Below are 14,066 nucleotides of genomic sequence, written 5' to 3'. Positions count from 1 at the left end.
TTAACAAACGCTAACTCATGTTCCTCTTGTAATTTCTTCCCTCCTCTGCAAACCACGTGTCTCAATTTCACTTGCATATAAGATTCTAAATTTCATATTTATACGTTGGGAGAAAGCACCATTTCAAACTATTACTCTATTGAGGCAGGCTCTTAATTTTTTTGGTGAATTCTTTAGCTTGTTTAGCAATAAACAATGTTTTAACATTACTCATTTTTTTAAAAATGATTTATTATAATTTATAGATTTACAAAGTTTTCAAACACATCAAAATACTATGAAAATAACTTCCCATAATGCATTTTCTCCTTCTGTAACTTACCCACTTTGAATGGCCATTTTCCCCTCAGATACCCAAGGTTTTTTTTTAAAAGGTGTTCTTGGGAAAACAAAAAAGTGAAATTAACATGCACTGAGGTAACTATGACTAACAACTTGGAGTATTATGTTTATGGGGCTATTTGCATCTTAACCTTAAACTTCAAGAGCTAATAAGAGTGGTATTTTGGGCACCAGCTAACAGGCATGAGTAATTTCATCACTGCCTTTGAAATTTCATGTTAAACAGAGTCACGTTCAGCCTATGGATAAGGTTACCACTGAACACAACCAAATACACATAACCCAAACCTACCAATTACAATTTAATCAGTAAGACTTTAATTTTATGGTTCAAGTCTTTTCAGCAGGTACACTTACAACAATAAAACTATCTCCAAACTGAAAATTATATATCTCTTATCAACAACAGTTTTCCTGTATTTTATTAGCAAAAGTCACTCACAAAAAGAATACAAACTATGACACAAGACAATGCTTTAACTAAAAAGATTTTGCAATAAGCTGGAAAGAGGTTGTACCAGGACAGAGGTTTAAAAAGCTGGCTTTGTTATTCATAACTAATACTATAAACTATTAAAAATTCCACTTTCAGTAACTGAAATAATGAAAACTGTATGTTTCCATTAAGTGTTCCTGGTTGAGACTCTGAATATATTTTATTAAGCAACATTATAAAGAATAACAAAAGTATGAGGGGAAAATCATATATATAGCACAGTTTGTAAAATACAGAAGTTATGAAATGCCCAGTCTTAGTTTTAAAAATCTGAATTTGTCCCTGGCCGGTTGGTTCAGTGGATAAGAGTGTTGGATCAGCATGTGGATGTCCCGGGTTCAATTCCCGGTCAGGGCACCCATGAGAAGTGACTATCTGCTTCTCTTCCCCTCCCTCTGCCCTTTCTCTCTCTCTTCCCCTCTCACAGCCAGTGGCTCGAATGGTTCAAGTGTCAGCCCCAGGTGCTGAGGATAGCTCAGTTGATTCAAGCATTGGGCCCAGACAGGGATTGCCAGGTGGCTCCTGGTCAGAGTGTATGTGGGAGTCTGTCTCTCTCTAACTCCCCTCCTCTCACTTAAAAAAAAAAATCTGAATTCACTCAAATCATTTTCTGAAATTCAATCACTTGAATTATGATGAAAATACAAAAGTTGGCTAATGAACTTTTATCAAGATGTTAGCATTTATATCTTTATATGTACAACACTGAAAAAAATTGAGCTGTAACAAAGCTAAATAACTGTTTTGAGTTACTAACTAGTGTGGAATCAACATAATTGTCACAAAATGGCAAAGATATGTGTACATATTGTGGCAAACTACAGACTGGCTGTTGAAAAGCCATTCACATCTCCCTTCTTTCTTGCCTTTTCCCGAAGCTAGAAAGAAAAAAGGTATTTGATTTCAAATACCTGCAGTTAGAAATGCCAGGCAACACAGTTCTGGGCAGGGAGGTCTGTCCTTCCCAAATAAAAAGGTAAAGACTTGCTAGGAGAAAGCCTCCTGGCCTTTCTCCTTTTCCTCCCTGAGTGTGGATGGAAGGGGCAGAGATGGCAGAGGCCCTTTAACCACAAGACAATAAGCATGAATACAAAGGTCTACATGGCAGAACACCTGGATGTGAAAGGAACTAGGGGCCCTGAGCCACCCTATCAGGACTGGACTACCCACCTCTGGACTTCTTATTGAATAAGACACATAAAAGTATTGGATTAGCTATTATGGTATGGTTTTCCATAAGTGCAGCTGGATATGCTTATAGTGGATACAAATATAAAATTCTCACATAGAAATCAAATTAAGAGTTATGAAAAAAAGTTCTCACCAACCCTTCAAATATTCTAAAAAAAGAACCTCAATGAAAAGCTTGTATTTTTGTTTTCTTTACCTGAAGACATATATCACATAACCAATACAAAACAAGGGGAGGGGTGTCTGATGGTGGTGAAACTGAAGATTCCAATACTAAATAAAGGTGAGATGAAGCTGGGGGAGGAGAAGGGCATGAGTGTAACACCAGACAATTATGACCTTATATATATAGGCTTTATCTAATACACCCTATATGTCGATTTCAACTGTCAGTTAAAAAAATAAAATTTATTTTTTGGGCAGAGGAAATTATAATTCAGTTTTTAAGTCTGAACCTTTAAACTTGGGAAGCTTTCTTCTAGGTCACCAGCAATGGTCTTATCAACTTTATAAAGGATTTTAAGAAAGTCTTCCACCTGTGAGTCAAAGAAAAGAACCAAATAAGTTCAAGTACAGGAGAAGGTGACTAACGATGTATATTATTGGGGGCTCTCCCGGGCGCACCCCCACGCCTTTCTTCCCTCTCAGGCATGCATCTTTACTTTTCTCTCCTAAACTCCAAGCGCTCCCATGAGACTTGCAACCAGGGGCAACAGGCAGCAGCAGCTAGTCCCAGGTTACCCCCCGAAATCCTCTTCATGGCCCCCTTTCCCTGACTGTTCAGTGAGCAGACAGCAGCCCTGCCGTGGCTCATTTCTTTCCCACAACATGTTCAGGGAGTCAAACCAGCCCTGTCTATGCTCTCTCCTGTTCCTTCTTCTACCCTAAGCCCTTCCTTTGTTTCACTGTCCCCAGCTTTAATAAATGTACTCTCAAAATAAAAACTTTAAAAAGATACTGATTATTGACTATAAAAAATGCTCTAATCTGGTTTCTATATAGTCTAGCAGAAAAGAAATGATGATATATTCCCCGGTGACAACAGCAGCACTTCCTGGACTGTCCTCGGAAATGGTAAGGAGTGACTACCCATTACCGTTTTGTTTTGCTCTTAAACTAGTATGTATCCTCCCACTAACTTCCCTTTAGGGTCCATTCACGAAGTTTTATTTCCACCCTCCTTCCTGCCACAGCCCCTCACTCCCACATTCCATACTTCACTTGCCTAAAAAAAGTTCCTATCTTGAAATTGCCTCAAAATGATAGCAAATGTGATATAATTCGAAGAACCAGAAAAACCTACTGGCCATACCAATCTAAGAACCTTATTTTTTATTAATATATATGCTGTCCACCTTACAACAGAGAGGAGTACTATAAATTCAGTGTTGACTCCTTTCTCTTGAAGTCTGAACTGCTCCTCAGGCTAGTCCCAGGAATTATCCAGCAGTTATCTATCTGGCAAGGGTGTGAATTATATGCACAAATCTTTTTGAACAATGGCTTTGAAGAACAAGCATCTGTTTTAAAACGTTTTATCTAGTAACCCTCTGACCCTCATCCACCGATACCCATGCACACTCACCACAGGGCTATAGAAAGGAAGAAGGTTCTGGAATGCACAGGAACACTTCTGCTTGCTCAGCTGGCCCTCTTTCAGTCCTTTAGCAACAGTCTCCTAAAACAAAACAAAAAGATCCAAGGAAAGGAGTATTTCTAAAGCTATAGCTGGTGAATAAATACAAATCCGTATAGTCCTAGTGAACCTATAGACACTTCAAATGCCCCACACCTCACCTGGCATCACTCCTCCTGTGTAGCCCAAACGTGTGCTCCATCGCAGTCCTTACCTTACTAAAGGGCACCACTACCCCCATCCACCCTGCTACACAAACCAAAAACTTAGGATACAGCCAAGACTTTTCTTCCTCCTCTGCTGCTGACCCCTTCCCCTAAGTGTTTAATTCTATTAAATCTCTCATCTCACCCCTCCTCTCCACCCACACTTCCATTGTTTAAGCTCCCATTTTTCTAATCATTCTTGAAGATTACAGCCACAAGAGTCTGCTTGGTCTCTGGGCCTCCAGCCTCAACTCTCTAATCTTCTCTCTTATTTTTGGAGTAATCTTTCTCAACAGATGTATCACCTTTAATGCTTAAAAAAATCTTTAGTTGCTCCTCAGTTTCCTTAAGATTAAGCTCAAACTCTAGTAAGTATGACATATAAGAATTTTCATGTCACATTCCTGCTTTAGTCTCAGCCCACATTCCTCCTATATGCCTATCACTTTGCCTAACCAGGTGGGTTGTGCAGGGGTAGAGCATCAGACTAGGATGCTGAGGACCCAGGTTTAAAATCCAGAGGTTGCCAGCTTGAGTGTGGGCTCATCTGGCTTGAATGTAGGCTCACCAGCTTGAGCACAGGGTTGTTGGCTTGAGCATGGGATCATAGATATGACTCCATAGTGGCTTGAGTTCAAGGTTGCTGACTAGAGCAAGGGGTCACTGGCTCAGCTGCAACCCCCCAGTCAAGGCACATATAGAAAGTAATCAATGAACAACTAAGGTGCGCAACAATAAGTTGATGCTTCTCATCTCTCTCCCTTCCTGTCTGTCTGTCCCTGTCTGCCCCCCCACACACACTTAATAAGAAAAAGTGTATATATTAAGGAATATCGTCCTGGCCAGATAGCTCTATTGGTTAGAGTATCGTCCCAATACACCAAGGTTGCAGGTTCAACCCCCTGTCGGAGCACATATAAGAATCAACCAATGAATGCATAAGTAAGTGGAACAACAAATCAGTGTTTCTCTCTCTCTCTTTCTAAATCAATAAATTAAAAAAAATTTTTTTAAGTTAAGAAACATCTATGTCCCTCACTCCCAAAAACACAAAAGCAACAGCAAATAATGGGAAAAATATTTGCAATGAATACGCAGAAAATACAGTATTACCCAAGGAATTCCATACAAATAATCAAATGGTTCTATTTATAAAGCAGTAGACACAGCCAATATACAAATATATGAAAATATATTCAAACTCACCAATAATAAATAATGCCAATCAAAATAAATCACAATTTAACCACCTCTTGGATTTTACTTGATATAAACTTATAATACCCAATAATAAGGATCAAATGAAATCAACATTTTCACAAATCAAAAGCCTTTTGGAAATATGTAGCCATAATGTCTCAGTCATATTCACGTTTATTATGTCAAACCTGGGAATCCAACTTCTGAAAACCCATGCTAAGGTAATAATCCCAATCTGGAAAAGGGAAGTAGTGTCGCAGGAAGCAATCCAACAGAGGATAGACACTCAAATAACTCAATCAATAAAGGAAGGAGAATTTATTAAGCCAGTGGAGCACGTGGGGCTTGTAGCTCTAAAACACGGGCTCCCCGAAATTGATTTCCTTACAGGTTATATACCTTTACAGTATCTAAGCAATGTGCATGTGATTTCTTTGTTTAAGGTTTCCCAGGACTCAAGGAGAGGGGAGGGAGTTTCGGTGGGGTGAACAAGGGGGAAGGGGTTCCGAGATCACTGGCCATAGTTACATACAGATGCTGCTATTCTTGTTTTGTATTGTAACTATGGGATATAGATAAGTTATCACTGGCTGACTCGGTTACCCCAGCTGGCTCCTTTCCCTCATATTCTTTTCATTTCTTCCTTCTCAGGGAAGAGGGGGCCTGCCTCTCCTTCCACAGTAGGACAACTCACCAAAACAACAAATCAGCAGAATAACAGAAAGTTGTTTTAAGAAATAGTATTCTTGAAAAAGAGTTAGTGAATGTGAATATGTATTTAGTAATTATCATATTTCCCCATGTATAAGACACACCAGTCCCCCCACCCCCAAAAATTTAAGGTCTAAAAACTGGATGCGTCTTATAAAGTGGGTGTGGCATTTCAAATGCCATCAATAGAACTGAGGACAAGGCAATATATGAAGACAGTGATTTGTCGTGAGACACAGATAAGGACAAGGTAATGGATGGGAGTTTTGACAGTTATGAGGGGTTGTATGACTTTTATGATGAATAAAACTTGAGTTCAATAACTTTATGTAATACATTTTTTTTCAAATTTTGGGCCCCAAAATTAAGGTGTGTCTTATACCTGGGAGAGTCTTATACATGGGGAAATACAATATATTCATACATATTTTTCTCTAAAATATTTGGACACAAAGAATATGCTCAAAGAAATAATATGCTAACAATCTTGAACATATTTAGAAAGATTATTCCTTAAAACAAGTTTACAATCAATTTTAAAAACTGATATTTTGGCATATTAGGTATTAAACAGGCTCTCAATAAAAATCTTTCAGTGAATTGATCTAGAGTCAGGAAAAGTAGTATTTACAATGTAATGTAAAGTGAAAGCTAGCTACATGGACAGGTTATAAACATGTGAAAATACATACCTATATAAAAATATACCAAACCACATCAGTTGCTGGTTTAAGACTATAAGATTATGATTTTTTTTTCTAGTTCCCCAAACTTATGTAATATAATTATACTACTTTTGCATTAAAAAAATAACAGTAATGATAAAGTTGGGAGCATTAAGAAATCCATATTTTCTTTTGCTGAAGAAAATAAGAAGTAAGACTTCTTTCTTACCTTTGTTAATACTTGAAAAATATTAGAAAGAAATTCACAGGAAATATCCCTTAAGATTTTCAAGTGGAAATCATCTTGGGTTAAATCAGAATTTTTAGTTTCGTCTGTGTTAGACTCAGCTGAGTTCTCTGGTTTCTTCTGACAATGTTCCATATTTTGTAAGACACGAATTAGGCTGTCGATGAGAGGAAGATCTATACAAATAAATCGAGAGGCATGAGATTAGCCAGTTAAATTTGTTTATTCATTCATCATTCATTCTTTAAAAACACCTGCTAGTGCTAGAAATGGTATTTTAGACACTGCAGATATAGTGGTAAACAAGATGACCAATGTCGGGAGCCGATCCACTAGTGCTGGCTAACAAGGTCACAGCAGAAGAAGATCCACAACTGCTGGTTGACAAAGTCACAGCAGAAGAAGACCAATGGCTGCTGGTTAATAAAGTCACCGCAGTGAAGACTAACAGCTGCGGGTTGACAAAGTCACCGCGGAGGAGAGGCACAACGATACTTCCCCCTTTTGACCTTTTTGAATTAATCTGGCCTTATATCCCCCCTTTTCTGGGTGTGTGCTATCATTTATGGCACAGGGATAATAGTACCGTGCTTTCCCTGTAGATTCATAGTAATTTCTTTGGAAATGAGACAGAGGGTGTGAGTTCCACAGAAAAGCCTGTAAGCCCCTTGAACTGGGCTCATAGACATAAGAGGCTGGCTATGATATCCCTCATAAAGGGTTAAGTTGGTAGGAGAACTTCTTTTTATTAATCATGTTAGAAAGAATAGATTGTGACTTATGAATAGGTAGGAAACAGTAACTATACACAGAGCACCTTTCAGCCTTCACTTAATTCATCACTTTTCCTCCTTAGCCTTTTCATGTAGTAGAGTAAAGAAACTTTCCATTCTTCTTGCATACCTGACCTGCAGGTGGTGGAACACTCTGAGAAAAGTAAAGTTAGAACTTAACTAGTGTATGAATATAGTAATAAATAAAATTTGATTAGACAATAGCATCATAGGTAAGGTAGAGTTGTTATTCAGTACTGACTTTTTAGAAGTCTGTACCAACATTGTTATTGCTGTTCAAGTGATTGTATAACTGTACTTTGAATGACTTACCACCTGATTTATAGATGTAAGCATAGTGATACAAAAACAATGATTGATCAATGTATTCTGAATACCATGTGATTGTAACTTAGTGTGTGTGCATAAAAAGAAAGCTAGACCAGCATTTGGCAGAGATGCCTGGCAGTAAATGCTAACTGGAGAATAAAGAGAAAGAAAAGAATTCGGCTCTCTCACTCGATTCGTGCCGACGCTGTCTCTTCCTGTGGGACCCCTGGATCCTTCCCCCCGGGGCTGGACCCCGGCAGACCAAGACCTCAGCCTTCAAGAGATGTTTTTATACTCTCAAATAAGCAAATGAATAAAGCAGGTCATTTCAGATTTTGGTAAATTCCATTAAGAAAATTAAAGGGGAATATAATAAAGTAGCTGACAAAGGAGACTATCTGAAGAGGTGACTGAGTTGAGAACTAAAGAATAAGAATCAAGGCCAGGGAAACATTTCAGAAAGAGGGAACAAGTGTAAAAGCCCCAAGCAGGACATGTCATGTAAGGTCTGAAGAACAAAAAGAACAGTGTGACTTAAGCTGAGTGACAAGGAGGGCACAAGATGAGTTTAGAAAGGTGGGCAAGAATCCTATCAAGTAGGGCCTTGGAGGCCATAGTAAGAAAAAAATTTGAATTTCAAACAAACTTTTATAAAACTCTTAAACAAAACTTTAAAATGTCATGTTTTTATTAAGTTAAAAAATATACCCTGGCCCGTCTGCTCAGTGGATAGAACATCAGCCCAGTGTGTGGATATCTTCAGTTCAACCCCGTCAAGGCACACAGAAGAAATGATCATCTGCTTCTCTCTCTGCCTCTTCTATCCCTCTTTCCCTCCCGCAGCCAGGGTTCAATTGGTTCAAGCATCAGGGTGCTGAGCATGGCTTGGTTGATGGGAGTGTTAACCTCAGGCACTAAAAAATAGCTCCATTGATTCAAGCATAGCCCCAGACAGGGGTTGCTGAATGGATCCCAATCAGGGTGCATACAGGAGTCTGTATCACTATCTCCCCTCCTCTCAGTTAAAAAAAAAAAAAAGACTATAATTTTACTATTCTTTCTTTTTATATTTAAGTGAGAGGAGGGGAGAATAGAGAGACCCCACATGTGCCTCCAACTGGGATCCACTAGCAACTGCCATCTGGGGCCAATGGTCCAACCAACCAAGTGATCCTAAGTGCCCAGGCCGATGCTTGAACCATTTGAACCACTGGCTGCAAGAGGGGAGGAGAGAGAGATGGGGGATAGAGACAGGAAGAAAAGCAGATGGTTGCTTCTCCTGTGTGCCCTGACTGGGAATGAACCCAGGACTTCTGAATGCCAGGCTGACACTCTATTCACTGAGCAAACTGTCCAGGATTAGTATAATTTCTTAAAAGCAGAACCATCATTTTAATTATCCTGTAATAAAAAAAATGAACATAAAATTAAATTAAGCTCAGCCTCTAAATACATGTTATAGCATGACTATGCTAAAATATGTCTCAACTCTGCATCAATCAGTGATTTTTAACTTGGATTTCTGCTTAATAATTACAAAACAGGAAAAAAGTTTGCTATTGCACTGAATCAAGTATATTGATTTCTTTTTTAAATCCAACTTCATTTCCAAAGTTAGGTCTTTTATAGTGCATGAAAATAACATTTTTAAAAAGTTAGCAACCAGGAAAATCTTATCCTTTATCTCTCAACTCAAAGTCCCTCTCCAGAGCACCTCCCGCCTGGCTGCTTCATCACAGTCCCCTTGGAGTCACACCCACTCTTGTACTTGTGTCATCACCAACTCTTGACTCTAACACCTGATTCTTCACTCCATGATTTCCCTCCTCAATCACTTACACTATACAGCCTCTCTTCTCTCTTTCTCACCCCCAGTCATAACTCGGCAAAGCCCCTATTCAAGGCCTATGACAGGATGAGGAAATGGGTGTTCATAAATGGCTTAAAGTTAAAGGAGTATCTTCACACTTTCTCATCCAATCATAAAAAAGCATACATGAAGTTCTGGGGAGAAGGGGGGACGATAAAGAACACCTTGTCCATGCCTCATCTGTAGTGATACAGAGGATAAAGTGTCGACCTGGAATGCTGAGGTCGCTGCTTCGAAACCCTGGGCTTGCCTGGTCAAGGTACATGTGGGAGTTGATGCTTCCTGCTCCTGCCCCCTTCTCTCCCTCTCTCTCCTTTCTATAAATGAATTTTTAAAAATATATAAAAAAAATAAAGAACATCTTGTCCAATAACATCGAGAAAGATGTGTTCCTAGTATAAAAACTCTGTATGATATTTAACATAAAACGCATATATACAAGAAGGTTAGGACCACCAATGGGCTCAAAATCAACAGTTCCCTTCTGCTCCATTCAGAAATCACCACAAAGAAACAAAAAGAATGGGTAACAAAAACTTGGATAATAGTAGGAGCCAGCTGAACCCCAAACACAAGGTAGCTGACAACAGTGTAAAATGCAGTGTAGATCAAGCAGGGTGCAGGAAGGAAAGAAAGGAGAATGAGGCTGCAGATCTCAGAAAGAGCCAGGAAAGTCCACTTCTCTAAGATGACGCACATACTCTGAAGTGTAAATCCAGAATCCCTTGTTTGCAAGCAGGAACAGAGTATATGGTATGTGCAAGATGGCAACTGGTTTTCCCTGGGATCCTGAGGAGCTGAGGAATAGGGGTCAAGGAGTAATTCCACAGACAAGCTATGTTGCAGGATGCAAATGGCAAGGGAAGAATGAAACTTTACTGTAGCTACTTCCCACCTGGAAAAAAAAGAGCTAGAAGGTTCACACACCAACTGCTGTTAACCTGGAACACAGCCGTAGCTCCTCCCCTACATGAACTTCCTGCAGAAAGCTAGTCCAAGAAAAACTCAGTTCATTCAAAGATAAGTAAACAAAAAGAATGAGAATAAGAGCAACAGAAATATACTAAGAAGAAAACCAGGAAAAACAAAAACGAAAAAAATACTCACCTAAAAATGTTGACATGAAGCTTATGAATGTTGAGATATACAGCCATGATTATTTTTTTTAGCGAGAGAGTCAGAAAGAGAGAAGCATCAACTCATAGTTGTGTCACTTTAGTTGTTCATTCATTGCTTCTCATAAGGGCTCCAGCTGAGCTAGTACCCCTTGCTCAAGCCAGAGACGTTGGGCTCAAGCCAGCGACCATGGTATCATGATGATGATCCCACATTTAAGCTGGGGACCTGCCACTCAAGCTGACAAGCCCATGCTCAAGCCAGATGAGACCACGCTCAAGCCCAATGAGTCCGCGCTCAAGCCGGTGACCTTGAGCTTTTGAACCTGGAACCTCAGTGTCCCGGGTCGATGCTCTACCCACTGCACCACCATCAGTCAGGCATGTAGCAATGATATTTAAGACAGCACATAACCAAGTACAACGCAGGAGCTCAGACTGAGAAATCAAAGACCACAGGACAGGAAACCTGAGATGGTAGACCTCAAAGTTAAAAGAACTCAAAGCCACCAGAGAAAGGAGGGCAAAACTGGCAGCAGCACGGAGAACAGGTGCTGTGGAAGCACAAGGATGGATATGGAGGTCAGGGAGGTAAAAGGAATGAAAAGAAAGTTTGGCTGGTTTTTTTAATGAATATCTATGAGGTCAGGAAAGGAGATCCCACATAAATAAAATTATAATCCTAGAAGAAGAAACACAATATAAAGAAACAAAACAGGCATCGAAAATGGTAATTCAGAAACATCAATCCTCCCCAATTTAAATCTGTAATTTAAAAGCACCAAGAAAAATTAAAAAGAAATAGTCAATAAAAACACATCTTTTAAAGTAACTAGATTTTAAGAATTTTAAAAAGAGGGGAATCTGTTATAATTATAAAGATAACTACTAGACCAAAAATACAAACCTTCCAAAATGTTAGAACTACACACAAAAACAAAGCAAATAAATCATATGCCAAGACATTTAAATGTAATATACATAATGGAAAATATGACAGCATTCAGATCAAACATAACTACAATAATAATACATCTATATGAGTTTATTTATTCTATTAAAAAGAAATCAACACACGTAAAACAAAGTCTTTAGAAAGGTTAAATAAAAAATAGGCAAAGAGGCCCTGGCTGGTTGGCTTAGTGGTAGAGCGTCGGCCTGGCGTGCAGGAGTCCCGGGTTCGATTCCCAGCCAGGGCACACAGGAGAAGCACCCATCTGCTTCTCCACCCCTCCCCCTCTCCTTCCTCTCTGTCTCTCTCTTCCCCTCCCGCAGCCAAGGCTCCACTGGAGCAAAGTTTGCCCGGGTGCTGAGGATGGCTCTGTGGCCTCTGCCTCAGGCACTAGAATGGCTCTGATTGCGGCAGAGCGATGCCCCAAGATGGGCAGAGCACTGCCCCCCGGTGGGCATGCCGAGTGGATCCCGGTCAGGCGCATGTGGGAGTCTGTCTGACTGCCTCCCCGTTTCCAGCTTCGGAGAAATACAAAAAAAAAAAAAAAAAAAGATAGGCAAAGAGAACAGTAGCAAATGCAAACACCGTTTCCAGCTTCGGAGAAATACAAAAAAAAAAAAAAAAAAAAAAAGATAGGCAAAGAGAACAGTAGCAAATGCAAACAAAAGGAAAACAAGGGTTCGATCTTTATAGCTGATATAACATGATCCAAGACCAAAAAAAAAAGCATTAAAAAGGACAAGGCAGGCAATTTATAATGTCTATATTCCATATAATATCACATCACTCACTAAGCAAACTACAAATGACAAAGAGAAAAAAGACAAACATGTTAGTAGCAGTTAGAGATAATAACTTCCCTCTCATTTCATAATCAAGTCAAAAGAAGTAACCAAGGTTACAGAAGGCCTCAGCTCTATATTCATAAACTGCCTACTCAACCCTCCACCTGGACATCTAGCAGACACCTCAAACTTACTATGCTTAAAATAAGTCTTTCCTATTTCAGTAAATGGCAACTCTCTCGGACAAAAATGTCAGACATATCTTGATTTTTTTCTTCCTACCCTCTTGTCTTGTCAGCAAATCCTGCTGGCACTGCCTAAAAATGATCAGAATCTATTTTTTCCCACCACCACCACTGTTACCACCTTAACCCAAGTTATTTCATCTCTTGTCTCAAGGTCACAGCAGCCTCCAAACTAGTCTCCCTTGTGTATTCTTGCATCCCTACATGTCTTATCAACACAGCCGCCAGAGGAAGCCTATTAAAGTCAGCTTATGTCTATCTATCCCCTGCTTAAAACCCTCACAAGTCCCTACCTCATTCAGAGTGAAAGGTAAAATCGGGTTCTCCACACTGTAGTCTGTTTCCTCTCTGGTCCCATGAACTACCTTCTTCCCCATGTGAACCCACCCAGCCACAAAGACCTCACTGCCTTCCTCACACACAGGCACACAGGCACACTTCTTGTTCAGGGCCTCTTCCCTGCTGCACCCTCTGTCTGGAAGGCTTTTCTCCCCAAGTATTCACATCACTTATTTCATTATTTCCCTCAGGTCTGTACCCAATGTCACCCTCTCAGTGAGGTAACTTATCCATAAACATAGAAAAGACACTTGAAATTATTCAACACTTATGTCTTTTTTAAAAAAAATCTTAATTAAATGTAATATGTTAATATCTCCTTAAGTGACAAAACATAAATATCTTAAGCCCAAAACAGTATCATGATTAATGTTGAAACTAGACTCATTCCCAATAAAGTCAGGGAGAAGGTAAGTGTGTTTTCCACCACCATTATCACTGAACACCCATTAAGATAAGAGAAAGAAATCAGAGGCAAAAGTGATAAAACCTATCTGACCTACACCCAAAGCAGTATCAGATAAAGCCCAAGACTTCCACTGGAACAACTATTACAAACAAGAGATGTCAGTAACATCACTGGATGCAAAATAAATATACAGAAATTAACAGCTTTCATATAGTCTAACAATAATCAATGGAAGAAAAAGGGCATCATAGACAATGGCAATCCAAAAGATAAAATATTTAGAAGTAAACATAATAAGAAATATGAAAGATCTGTATGAACAAAGTCGCAAAACATTAACAAGGGACACAAAATAAGACTGGAACAAGTGGAAAGCACATGTTCTTGGATACTCTATAAATTTAACATAATCCCAATAAAAATATCAGGAAAGTTTTTGGGTTTTATTTTTGGAAGCTCTCAATCTAATTCAGTGAGAAACAAAAATAACAGTAAAAAACTCAGAAAAAGTAGAATAAAGGGGAACTAGTCTTCTAGGTATCAAAACATAAAGC

The 14,066-nt window shown here is 39.2% G+C and overlaps 1 protein-coding gene across 2 annotated transcripts in view; it reads right to left on the bottom strand.

Moving 5' to 3' along the window:
* Positions 1-210: 210 nt before the first annotated feature.
* The window catches only part of SAAL1 (serum amyloid A like 1), a 29,179-nt gene continuing 15,323 nt past the window's right edge, over positions 211-14,066 (bottom strand). For both annotated transcript variants that reach the window (XM_066364976.1, XM_066364986.1), the window contains exons 10-12: positions 6,677-6,870; positions 3,615-3,707; positions 211-2,565 (exon numbers count right to left, since the gene is read on the bottom strand). In XM_066364976.1, the coding sequence (XP_066221073.1) occupies positions 2,473-2,565; positions 3,615-3,707; positions 6,677-6,870 (380 nt within the window). In that variant the 3' untranslated portion in view covers positions 211-2,472. The remainder of the gene's footprint in view (positions 2,566-3,614; positions 3,708-6,676; positions 6,871-14,066) is intronic.

This window comes from Saccopteryx leptura, chromosome 1 (genome assembly GCF_036850995.1).
Source record: "Saccopteryx leptura isolate mSacLep1 chromosome 1, mSacLep1_pri_phased_curated, whole genome shotgun sequence".
NCBI classification, from domain to species: domain Eukaryota; kingdom Metazoa; phylum Chordata; class Mammalia; order Chiroptera; family Emballonuridae; genus Saccopteryx; species Saccopteryx leptura.
Note: the sequence above shows the minus strand (reverse complement) of the source record. Positions and strands in the feature narration are given on the sequence as shown.